The sequence below is a fragment of the Vidua macroura genome, chromosome 4, assembly GCF_024509145.1.
Source record: "Vidua macroura isolate BioBank_ID:100142 chromosome 4, ASM2450914v1, whole genome shotgun sequence".
In the NCBI taxonomy this organism is placed as follows: Eukaryota; Metazoa; Chordata; class Aves; order Passeriformes; family Viduidae; genus Vidua; species Vidua macroura.
In genome coordinates this window covers 68,420,535-68,433,215 of record NC_071574.1, presented here as the reverse complement: position 1 = coordinate 68,433,215, position 12,681 = coordinate 68,420,535, and the positions used below count along the sequence as shown (strand labels likewise).

The 12,681-nt window shown below is 51.9% G+C and overlaps 1 protein-coding gene across 1 annotated transcript; it reads left to right on the top strand.

The window, feature by feature from the left end:
- The first annotated feature begins 282 nt into the window (after positions 1-282).
- Positions 283-3,571, top strand: FOXI3 (forkhead box I3). Its single transcript, XM_053975977.1, has 2 exons — positions 283-985; positions 2,086-3,571. The coding sequence occupies exons 1-2, from the start codon at positions 283-285 to the stop codon at positions 2,673-2,675; spliced, it is 1,293 nt and encodes a 430-aa protein (XP_053831952.1). The 3' UTR covers positions 2,676-3,571.
- Positions 3,572-12,681: the final 9,110 nt, after the last annotated feature.

Genomic DNA, 12,681 nt, shown 5'->3' with positions numbered 1-12,681 from the left:
CTCCCCCATCGCCGCTCTCGGGGCCCGGCCTTGCCCCCCTCCGCCTCCCGCCCGCCACCGAGCCGCGCTACTGGCTGCTCCCTGCGCGCCGCCGCCGCCCGCCCAGCCCCGGCCCCGGCCGCGGGCGGGGAGTCCGGGCGCACGGCAGCGCCTATAAGGGCGCCGCTCCGCAGCCCCCCGGGAGTTTTTGGTCTAGGGCCACCGGGGCCGCGGGGCGGGGGGTGTCGCCGGGAGAGCACGGGAGCGGGGGGGAGCGCCGGCCGCCCTGCATGGCCAGGGATTATGAGCGCCGGTGAGTTGCAGCAGGCGCAGCCCAGAGCCTCGGCGCCGGCGGCCGCTCCCGCGCCCCCGCAGCCCCGCAGCGCCCAGGAAGCCCCCGACATGGCCGTGTACTGCAGCGAGAACTTCAGCGTCTACCCCCAGCCCAGCCTTCACCCGCCCGGCGCCGCCGCCGCCGCCGCCGCGGCCGCCGCCGCCGCTGCCGCCGCCGCCGCCTCCTCGGGGCAGCGGGCGGGCGGGTACGCGCTGGGGGACTACGGGGCGCCCGCCAACGCCGGGTACCTGTGGGGCATGAACAGCCCCGCGCCCTACCTGCAGGGCCCGCCCGGCGCCGCCGCCGCCGCCGCCGCCGCGCCCTTCCTGCCGCCCGCCTCGTACGGCTGCTCGCGGGGCGGGCAGCTCGTGGGCTCGCCCCCGGCGCCCGGCTCGCCGTCGGCGGGCGGCGCGGAGCTGAGCTGGCTCAGCCTGGCCAGCCAGGAGGAGCTGCTGAAGCTGGTGCGGCCGCCCTACTCGTACTCGGCGCTGATCGCCATGGCCATCCAGAGCGCGCCCGAGAGGAAGCTCACCCTCAGCCACATCTACCAGTACGTGGCCGAGAACTTCCCCTTCTACAAGCGCAGCAAGGCCGGGTGGCAGAACAGCATCCGCCACAACCTCAGCCTCAACGACTGCTTCCGCAAGGTGCCCCGCGACGAGGACGACCCCGGTGAGGTGCCGCGCCGGGCGGGAGGGATGGCTGGGCAGCGGGGAACGGCGGGTGCGGACACCGGCACCGCCGTGAGAGAGGGGCGGCAGCGTCCCCGTGGCCGGCGGGTCCCCTGTCCCATTCTAGTCGGGCGCTGTCCCGACACCGCGCTCCCCGTCCCCCAGAGCCAGCGCTATGATGAGCCCGCGCTTCTCGTCCCCTCGGGGGCCAGCGCAGTGAGGAGACCGCGTTCCCCCGTCCCCTGACCCGGGCGCTGTGATGTGACCATTCCCTTTCGCCCCAGCCCGGCCCGGCGCTGCCCCGCGGGAGGTGTAGGCGGGGGCCGGCCGCTCCAGCCCTCGCCCCCTCCCCGAGCAGCCCGGGAGCGCCGGTTGTGCAAGGGCCGGCTCCTTCGGCCCGTGATTCACGGCTCCCCTCCCTGCCCGCCGCTGCCCGGGCCGGCCCCGGGGCACAGCCGGTGTCCGGGAGTGGGCGGAGGCGCGCCCGGACAGCGCTGGTCCGGCCCGGCGGTGCCGGGACGTGCCGGGCTGGAGGCGCTCGGGACCTTGTGGGGTCACTGCGCCCGTCCCGGCCGTGGGCAGGAGGCGAGAGGGGACAGCTGATGCCACCACAGTACCCCGCACCGAGGCTTGTTCGAGGGGCAGCTTGTCTGCAGCCCCCGCAGCTCAGTGCCGCTGGCCTGCCGTCCCCTCGGAGTGCCTGAGTGCACCAGCCCACCTCTCCATCAGCTTTTCCATGAGCCATGGCCCGGGCACTGCCTTGTCACCACTGCTGAGATGGCTGTAAGTGGCCCAGCTTCTGTGAGGCAGCCAGAGCAAGCCAGGTTGGAGGTACAGATCTGTTTGTGCTTTAGGATGGGGAGATTCTCCTCTTCGATGTGCCCTTAAGGATCACTTGGGCATTGGGAGGGATGGAGGTGGAAATGTCCGGAGACAGGTTTTGGATCCATGGCCTGGACAACAGAGGGAGAAGGAGCAGGTGCAGGAGAGATGTGGGTTCTGTGCCAGTCAGACAAGACATGGATGCTGCTTATCTGTCAGCAGCAGGGCTTACTGTCGCAGAAGTTGACTTTCTCTCTTGTGTCTCCTGTTTTCCACCAGGGAAGGGAAACTACTGGACCTTAGATCCCAACTGTGAGAAGATGTTTGACAACGGGAACTTCCGTCGCAAACGCAAGCGGCGCTCTGAGCCCAACGCCCCCGCGACCGCCTCTGCGGCCTCCTCTCTGGGGGGCCTGAAGGCCGAGGAAGAGCGACCCATCCCAGCCACGGGCAAACCATGTGGAAACAGCCCACCCCCAGAGCTGGACCCCTCACCCTCTGCCAGGGACCATCCCAAAAGTTCCTCTCCCTCCAGTATCATTTCATCCACGCCCAGCTGTCTCAGCACCTTCTTCAGCGGCATGAGCTCCCTGAGCGGCGGAGGCAGCCGGCTGACCGGGGGTCTCAGCAGTGACCTGCACCACAGGAACTTCTCTGCTGGACAGCTGAGCAGTGGCACTTTCACCCCTTCCAGCAGCTCTTCTCAGGAGGTGCCTTCCCCAGACCAGCTGCAGCGGGTCGCGGGACCTTCCCCTGCCTACTACAGCTCCTTCCACCCCAGCAGCGGCAGCCAGGGAGCCCAGTACAACCACTACTACAACTTCACAGTCAACAGCCTCATCTACACACGGGATGGGACAGAGGTGTAGGGTGCTGGGGCAGCCAGCCGGCCAGTGCTGCAAAGGGAAAGGGAGTTGGACCATGCGCTTTTGCAAACAGCATTTCAACGTGGACGCTTCCCAGGAGTTCTTCCAGGAAGACTGATCTTCTCGCCTTCCAAAATAAGAACACCCCTTAAGCACCAGCAGAATGCAGATGCAATGTTTTTTCCCCATCCAGGAAAACGTTAGGTGGTGTAGGTGGTTTGCCATCTAAATTCTGCAGGTGTGAACTGAATTAATGTTTTCAGAGGTTGCTAATCCTGAATGTAGAACAGGAAGTTTAAAAACCATAGCCATAAAGTGGTATTGGCAAGAGCCAAGCGTAGACATCCAGTGAGTCTTAGAAAAGAGCAGGAAAAAAAAATGAAGAGATTTCTTATGAAGTGCCTTGTACAATGTATTAAAAAACCTCTTCTGCCAGCAATTGCCTCTGTAAGCCCTTGCTTGTGCCCTGATCCTGCAATATGCAATGCACAGGGGGAGTACCCTGTATAAACACCCACCCAAAACTTCCTCAAACTCACTGAGGGTCTTCCTGTGCCTGGCATATTGCACAGCAGGGCTGTGTCTTGTAAAACAATCTTCTTTCCCTGAGCTTAGTACCAAAGATAACTCTAGCCACGCAGCTTTAGCACAAGAATAAACACTGGGGTATTTTTATACATATTTGTACGTAATGTAACTCTTCTGTACATACATTTCTATGTGGTTTTATATTTGTAAATTATGCTCTGGAGCTGTACTTATTTATAATGTGTTTTAAACTTTGTTAAAGTTTATTTTACTTTGTTTCCCCTCCTTTTTGTTGTTTTATTTGTTTTGAATTTTTTGTTGGTTTTGTTTTTGTTTTTAGTGTATTACTGAAACTTTTCAGGCTGAACAGCTGTCGGGAATAAAATATTAACAATTGTTAGATATTGGCCTGGTTGTTCATCAGTATGTTTGAAGTATTTTAAAACTCTGTGGGAGACAGGTTTTTCTTTCACATCATTTGGGATAAAAGATTTAAAAACTTAGGAATAATTTAATCGGCACAGTAGGGTGGGAAAAAACCTGCTTTGCGCCCAAAGGAGACATATCTGTGCTGGTTTGCAGTTTCTTGGAGTCTCACTGTGCAGCGTGGGGTCTATGTCGGTTTTGTTTGTTTGTTTTTCTCAACGGTCTGAATAGCAACTGTCCTTTTTCAGCCCGGTTTGGTAAAAAAAATAAAAGCTTGCAACAGTAAAAGAGGCGGGACTGGTTCCAGCGGGTGCCAGCTAGCAGGAGGCTCAGTCCGTTTTGCAAATCAGTTTCTCTAATGGGATTGCACCTGCTTGCACTGTTGGCCAGTGAAGAGGTGGGACCAGTCAGCCAGAGGGCCAGGCAGCGCTTCTGGGAATCCTTCCCGATTTCCTGCTGCTGGGAAAGGAGAATCCATCATCCAGTAGCCAGTGCGCTGCATTCCCTCATTCCTGCCGAGTTCACAAGCTCTTTGTTGGGGGCTGTGTGCAGTTAGGGCATAAATGTAGGTGTCTTCATGAGGAATGTAACATCCACAATGAAGTTAAGCGTGAAATTGCAGCTGTTTAACATACAGGCATCTGCCGTGATTTAAGGCCATCCCTGCAGGCTATTCACAAAACAAAATAGTTGGCAGCGCCTGTGCACTGGCTACCTGCAGAACATACAGGGCAGTGATGCAAGACAAACCGCTGGCCTGATCCAAAATATAATGAAGCCGTGACGAAACATCAGATGACTTCCATGTGCTCGGGATCGGGACCAAGTACTTGCCCCGGCAGTGGCCACGCGCCCTTTGTGCAATCGCTGGGACCAGTGGGCGGGTGGCAACTCCTGCCTCTCCCCCCTCCCCCTCGCCCCTTCCCAGCACAGATACCATCTTCCTGGCTTTAGGGGTAATTCCTCCTGATTTTAATTCCGTAATGGGAGGGAAAGGGCAGATTAACACTAGGAAAAGGACAAGGTGGTCAGTCTTGCCCTGCTTCAATCCCGCCAGGTGTGGAATAGCTTTATTTGGAGTTTGGACTGCTGAGTTTGATCTAAGACCAGTGGAGGGATTCCCAACACCTCTGAGAGATAAAGATCCAGTCCCTAAGTGAGCCAGGAACTGCATATTTGTGTATCTCAGTGACCATTGCACCTCTTCTCCACTCTGCCAACCTGCTCTCAGACCTCAGCAAGCGTTGAGCCAATGCAGGACACTCGTGTGTGTCCAGCTCATGTTCTTCCACTCACATTTTATAAAATTTACCCTCTTCCATCAGCTGTGTCTCTGCAGGCATTACCCATAAATGTTTGAGGATGCAGAACCAATGGCAAATTCATGTTCTCACTTCCATCAGCTATGTGTTTCTGCACAGTACCCATAAACTTTTGCTCCTGAGGATCCCAAATCTGACAAATTTGTAATGCAGGGTGGTCTGCAGTATGCCCTCAGCAATATCCCATGGCTCAACAGGGTTTGTGCCACTTCAGTTGGCAGGGGCATAGCCAGAACCTGCCAGAGCAGAATCAGATAAGGATTCACCCACCACAGTGCTCCTGCCCTGGTCCCGAGGGATGGTGGGGGGCTCAAGGGAGGCTTTGGCAGGTCTGAGTGTTCCCAGGCACCTGCCCAGCCATAAGTACCAAAGCCTGCTTCTTCCAGGGAAAGCATATCCTTAGCTGGACCCGAGGATTGTGGCCCTTCCTCCAGAGGAGCTACCCCCGGTGTGCTCAAGGGACACTCGAGAACAGATTTCAGCAAATAGGCACCCAGTCTGCAGAGGAGACAGTGAATGAGCTAATGGCAGCCTTCTAGGTGTCCTTTTGCCATTGAAAGGGACTTCTTTTTAGCAAATCTTGGGAGAGGGAGGGCAAGACGATTGAGTTTAATGAAAAGCACTTAAAAGCAGCAGGGCTTTTGTCATGGGTTTAGGGATTTACTGAGACTCCCCGACTGAGGGAGGGGGAAGACAAAGGCAATTAGCCTGCTGTCCCACCCTGAGAGTCCCCAGTCCCCTATAAATGCCAAGGCCATGCCTGGATTGGGCAGTTCTCCATGACAATGAGCCTCTCCCCAGCCCGGGTCAGGTGATGGCCCAGAAGCCCGGGGCATAGCCCGCTCCCAGGGAAATCAGCCGGGAATTGTCCTTCCCTAGGAGAAAGGCTCAAACTTCAGGCCTTCATCGTCTCTGCTCCGGCAGCTGTGGGGATCACCCCGTAACCAGCCCTTCACAGAACGTCTGGCTCTAGGGGAGCAGTGATTTCATGCAGATTCGTTGGTAGCCCACGGATCCCAGCTGCTGGTCACTAAAGTTAAGCATCACAAGAAGCCCCATCTTTGCTTGTCTTCTCCACTCTTTTTAGGCATCCAGAGAGGTGCCTGCCCAGCTGTGGTACCCGCTGGGAAACCACGGCTGCGCTGATGACTGCCCGGAACCTCTGCCACACTCCCAGCACACACAACTCCTAAAAAAAGGCGTTCCCCGCTGGAAAAGAAGCACAGTCCAGAGGCATTTCGAGAGGTGCGTTGGATCAGTAACACAGATGCTTGCTGGCTCCTACGTGTGGCATTTCTCCAGCACGGGGTCGTTTAACTCCTCTGCTCAGCGCTGGCCTTATCGACCTGCCAGCAAAGGCTCGGGCAGGCACCCACTGCAGGTCTGCACTTGAGCTGCTCCGCAGTACAAAGGCTCTGCCAGCACAGCTGGATCAGCCCCGTCCCCTAGAGGAGACCCAGCTCCCATCAACAAAGGGAACTCCTGTGCCAGCGAAGTTAAACCCCCCAGCCCCAGCAGCAGCGGCGTTGCGGGGCGGTGGGAGGGGATTCCAGAGGCAGAACAGAGCCATCCGCGCTGGGTTTCATCGCCCGCCAACTCCTTTAGAAGTGGGGCTTCAATTACTGCCACTGGCCATGGATTGTGGTTTGCTGCTCCTCTGAAGGTGGAGGCTTTGATTCGCCCTGTCGCTCACCAAGTCCGTGGAATTTGGCCGCAGTGTGTTGTTGCCTGTACAGAAGGTTTTATTGCCTTTTTTTTTTTTTTTTAATGATGATTAAGGGTGATTTTCCCCAAAGATTTTAAGGAATAGTTCAAATGATACAACGGTGTTCTAGGAAACTACAAGTATCCCTGCCCTTGCCATCTCTGTATTTCTAGAGATTAAAAAATATCTTCATCAGACTTCTTGAGATACAGCCCTGCAAACCCTGCAGATCTCACCTGACTCTGTGATGTACCTAATTCTGCCCAGCTCAAAAATGGAAGCTGGTCCTCTCAGTCTTGTTCTGATGGCACACAAAATAAGAGGGACAAAGACTCATTTTGTAGCTTGACCAAAGAGAAAGATGAGAATCAGGCCTGGTTGATAGTTCATGGATGGCCAACACCTCAGCTAGAAATAGCTGTGCCAGATGGAGACTGCAATAATTAGGAGATTGATATTTCTCCTTAGCTTTTGAAAGTAAAAAGACTAGTTTTATTGCCCTGTTAAAAAATCCCTTCAAAACTAATTTTTGTTCCATTTTTTTTTTTCTGATTGCTGAGAGAAGGAAAACATGGATTTGCCTTTTCTTTTTTGTCCTGTTTGGCAGAAATCTCCATCAAGCTGAATTTCCATCCGTGTTCCCCCCTCCCCTTTTTTTTCTATTAAAAAGAAGGTTGATGGAACGTTTTTGACCAAATTACTGAGTGCAATATTCACCTGGGTAAGGTGACGAGAATTTGCCCCTCGAGGAATAACTGAAGTGTGATGTAAAACATCAAAGGTGTTATTTTTTTTTTTTTTTACCTTATACCTCAGCTATCTCTGAATCATATCAAATAATCTTCTCGTTTCATAACACCATACAATGCAGGCTAAAAGTGTATGTGATCTGCTTTGTGTACTGCTGAATGGATGATTAAACTGTCTAACCTGAGGGATAGTCATCCAGGGCCTGCCCCAAACACAGTGAAGTCAGGGGAAAGACTCCCACTGACTTCAGAGGGCTTTGGAGCAGACCCATAATCAGCCAGGCTCTCATACACTTCAGGTGGTGTCTATGAGACTGCCTGGGGACACGTAAAAGCAGCTAAAGGCTGCACATTAGTGAAATGAAAGTTGCAGGGCTGATCCAGGCATTGGCTGCCCTAGGAGAGCCAAAGATTTCTGCCCCAGCTCCTCGGATCATTTCCCCTTCCCCGCTGTCCATTGTGTCTGGGATTTATTGACAAAGCAAAGCTCTCGCCATGCAGCCCATCCACGTTTGCCATAACAGTGACAAATCAGGTCAGGACTGGTGGTTAACCTGCCTTCAGACCCTTGAAGGGGTGCTGATTAATTTATATCTAATTTATATCTAATTAAAGAAAATAGCGGAGCTGAGCTGGGCCATTTCCCCCCCAGGGTAGTTCAGAGGGTGGCAGAAGCCACACCTCACCCCACCACTCCACAAAGAGCGATCCTGGAAGACACAGGGGTAGTGCCTCAACTCCAAAACAGTGGAGGGAGTCAAAGTGAACACGGAGCAGAACCAAGCTTGGGCTTCCTTCAGCAGAGTGAATGATACCCAAATGGGATAAATTACATTCCCCATGGGTGGAAATGACATTTTCACTCATGAAGGTGTTCTTCTAGACTAGACAATGGACATCTAATGAAGCTGTTGGGCAGCAGGTTCAAAGCAGACCAGAGGAGGAGGTGCCTTACAGGTGATGGAGGTACCCTGGGATCTCCTTCAGGAGATTGGGTATTACCCTAAAAAAAAATCTGGCTAAGTAAGGGCAGATAAGTTGCTCTCTGCAGCTGCCTGAAGAGGTAATTTAGGCCAAACTTTTAGACTCCCCCCAGGGCAGTAATTCATGGATATCTGTAGATATGGGACATCTGTCATGTGGGGTCATGTATCTGGTTACAAATAGTAGCATGACCACCAGAGAAGGAGGTTTCAAAGCAAGACACAGCCCTAACCCATGGGTGAGCATCCTTTGTCATAGGAGAAGAAAGCTCCTGCTGGGGAATTTCTTTGAAGTGGAATAGGAAGTTTTGATGAGCTTTTTTACTTACTTTATTCCTGTTCATGCACTGCTGTAATCCATGCAAGCACCTTCCAGCAATGCAGCATGATCAGTTCTTGCCTGCTGCTAGGACTGCTCATGAAGTGCACTGCTGAAGCTTCATTAGGGCCCTCATTTGGACCAGAGACCATCTTCAAGCTCAGGGAAACACATTTACATCCTGGTTAAGATAATGTGAGTTTTGTGACTTTCACAAGCAAAGTGAAAATAAACCACAGTCTCTTCAGACAGATCTCTCAGCTGATGAGAAAGGCAGGGGGGACTTCCCCTGCTTGCACATAAACCCCTGTGGGATGATGGGGGGCAGCTGGGCTCTGTAGCTGAGGCAGTGTGTGACTACATGTGGGCAGAGACTGTCAAAAGATGATAAGAGCTGTCATACTTCAGTAGAGAAAAAAAGTAGTGTCTTCCTCCTCCCCAGCATTTGTCCCTTATCCTTGGCAGCACGGTGGGGCAGCAGACCTGACAAGAAACCAAGGAGACCCTTCAAGGAATCAGGGAATATGTTTATTACAATGGAACAAGGGATGGTATTTATTTTCACTGTCCCAGGCAGGGAATAAGTGAGCAGTGGCAATGAGCATGTCATGAATGTTAAGGTCATTTAGTATAACTCTGAATGCTGTTCTATTCCAGAGAGCAGCTGCTTGTCACATGTGAAATTTCATTCCGTACCCTGAAAAGGTGACAATCCCAAGAGACAAGTATGACTGAGGAAGTGTTACAGGCCCTGTTTTACTGCAAGGGGTCAAGGAACATCATGGGAAAGTGATTTGTCGAAGGTCACTCAGTGCTGTGGCAGAGTTAGGTGTCAAATCCACGCTTTGCAATGCCTCCACCACTGAACTGTCCCTGCTGAGCCAGCCTGAAACCCTCTGGCATGGCTCCAAACTCACCCTTCCTCATGCTGTCACAGGAAAGCACAACAAATCCCAGCATTTCTTACCGAAATCTTATCTGTAGTGGCTTTGCATAGGTGCTGCTGGGGAAACATTGGCCCTGCCCAGGAAATCCTGCAGCATTTAATCTTCCTCCCTCCAAACCTCACAAGTGACCTACACATGCAGGGACTGGCTCTCTCCCAAGAGATTCTCATAGGATGTAAGACCTGGTCTTAACCACAGGACAACTGGAAATGTGCTAAACCTGCCATAAACAATACCAGCAGCTAAGAGCTGCAGTGACCAGAAACTTGTGATCCCTTTCCACACATTACAAATCTGCCCAGGTTTTGCAGTGAGAACATTTAGTTTACACACCACAACATCAGAAGAAAGGGTTAAAATGCCTTATGAGCTGAATCCTCCTCTGGAGATCTGATAATCTAATTACAGAAGTTCAGGTCCCTTCTCTACCCCCAGTGCAAACCTCTTTGCATCCAGGAGTGATACCAATCTGATTCCACCCAGTTTGAGCTCTCTCCAGGCAGCAGCCTTGCTTGCACTTGTGCAGCTCCATGAAGACACTGCAACACTCTAGGAGCCTCCATTCTTCCTGTTCCTGAGGGTGGAGGGATATTTTTCCTGCAGTTTTTGGTGGACAGATGAGGTCCTGGACTCTGGTGAAATGCTTTGGGTGCAGGAATGCTGCATTTCTCCTTGCCACTAGCAATCTGTTTCCACTTTAAGTCAAAGGATGCCCAGAGTTTTTGTGAGGAGGGTGCTGGAAGCAGGAGGGAGGATGACTTCTGAACTCCTTTAGTGACCAAGTCACTGTAACTGGATCCTCAGCTGATAGGAGGTGTTGGATTAATAAATCTGGGAAAATATTTCAATTTGCAGCAGAGGAACTGCCCCAGCTCCCTTAATGTCAGGCATCCAGGTGTGACTCAGTCCCTGAGCTCCCCTGACTGTGCACAGTCCCTTTCCCTGCTGCTGACAGGACCTGGGCACCCTGCTCACCTACAGACACCCACCTGCAGACACGTGTGATCCAGTGTCTCAGCTGCAAGCTGCATCCTGCCCTCCCTGCCCACCTACATGCCTGGCTCTCAGCTCCCCACCAAAACTCCCCAGCTCTTTCTAACAGTGGGATTGGTTTCACCAGCTTCAGGTGAAACCTGAAGATGTCAGATGTTGACATCTGAGCTAATCACCCTTTGAAGTGATAGAGAAATTGGAGTGATGCACCTGCTTGTATTGTATTTTTTTTTTTTTTAATTTTTTAGGTTTTCTTCAGGAATGGATTCATTTATCCCTGTATCCCTAGAGAGATTTGCTTTAAGTGGCTCAGTTCCCTCTCCACAGTAAAATAAGTGTGATTAAAGTAATCAAGGGCATGAAGGGCAGGGAAAGAGTTGTACTTCACCAAGCCTGGCCTTCATTCTTCAGACTGTGCTGCTGCAAGGTGGGAGGTGGGGAGGGAAGGAGGGGTTAAATAGGATCAGACAAACTCATCAGGAACCATCCATTCATTTCACTGCCCATGGAAGAGGTCTTTTCTTTCTTTTGCTCCAACACCTACAGGAGCCACTGTGTTTCTCGAATTGTTGAAGGAATGAGGCCAAGTCCCTCTTCTGATGCAAATCCCTTTGGATGCATCCTGCCATTCACAGTATGGACAACTTCATTTTCTCTGAAAGCAGCACAGGGAGCCACGCTGGGCCCAGGGTGGCTGAGTGACACCGAGAAATGGAATTCAATGGCCCTGATTGTGAAATGCTGCTCAAGCAGTGAAGAGGAACAGCCCACACGGACCCTCCTAACCAGTGGGTTGCTCCAGTTGTCTTTCACTGGAAGGATGCAGGCAAATTTGCCCAGTGCAGGTTTTCCACTGGCATTGCTGCTTGGAGTCTGTCAACACCAGCCCAAAGTGAAGGGAAAATCTCCCTTCTTCCTTGCCAGGAGAACTCTGTGTTTTCCTCCACTCTCCTCAAGGGTTTCAGTCAAGGGGAAGAAGACCCTCACAAACTATAATTTCACATTATGTTTTCAAAACCTGCCTGGGGTAGAAAAATCAGGACTGGGCACACCAAATCATATTTGGACTTAAAACCCTTCTGGGTTTACAAAATTTTTCCAAATCTTAACTGCATTTCTAGTCCTGACACCTGTATTGAAATGTACTGTATGTGGTGATTTCAAATTCTTTTCTTTTTCCATAATATTTTTCAAGTTTTCCTGCATTCAGGCAAGAAATCCAATCAGGTCCATGGATGTTAGTAGAGAGCCAAATTTAATTTTCAGCTCCAGACATTCTTTTCCTTATTTTTCTTTCTTTTTCTTTCCTTTATTTTTATATTTTAATTTTTTTCCTTTCTATTTTTTTCTCTTTTTGTAGTTTTTCTTTTTTCTTTTTTTTTCATCTTCTTTCTTCTTAATTTTCCTTTCCTTCCCTTCCTTCTCTGATCTTTACAGAAGTTACACCAGTGCCTGGACTCTGCTCCTCTGCACGTTCCCCTTTCTTGTGTAGGCTGAAACTGCTGGAGGTAGAGGTGTGGCAGTGATGTTTGATCTTATTTCACATTAAAACTCTTCCATCCAGGGCTGATCCCCCCACGCACACCTTCACCTCGAAGAGCATCCTCCTCTGTCAGTGCTCTGCGGGACCCAACAGGCAGGGTAAGGTAATACCTGCTGTAAGTAGGGCTGGCAGGATCAGTCCTCGAGCAGGCTGCCAGCCCCACAGGGCATGGAATCTGCAGCCTCCTCCGAAATAAAGGTGAACGTGATGGCACTGCCTGTAGACAGTTCATGCCTCAAAGCATATTCCGGTTCCAGCTGAGGACGAAGCCTCACCAGAGCCAGGATTTTGCCTGTGAAAAAATACACAGCATACTTCCTCTGAGGAGCATCTTGGAACTGCCTGTGTTGTCTCTATTGCTATGAGAGCAGCATTAGGCACTAAAAGAGCACCTTAATCTGCAGCCTTTTGTCTTCCCAAATGCAAACGGATGGGAGTTATGCAGTGATTAAATAAAGCAGAGAGGCACTTGCCGTGTGTTAGGGACTAACAAA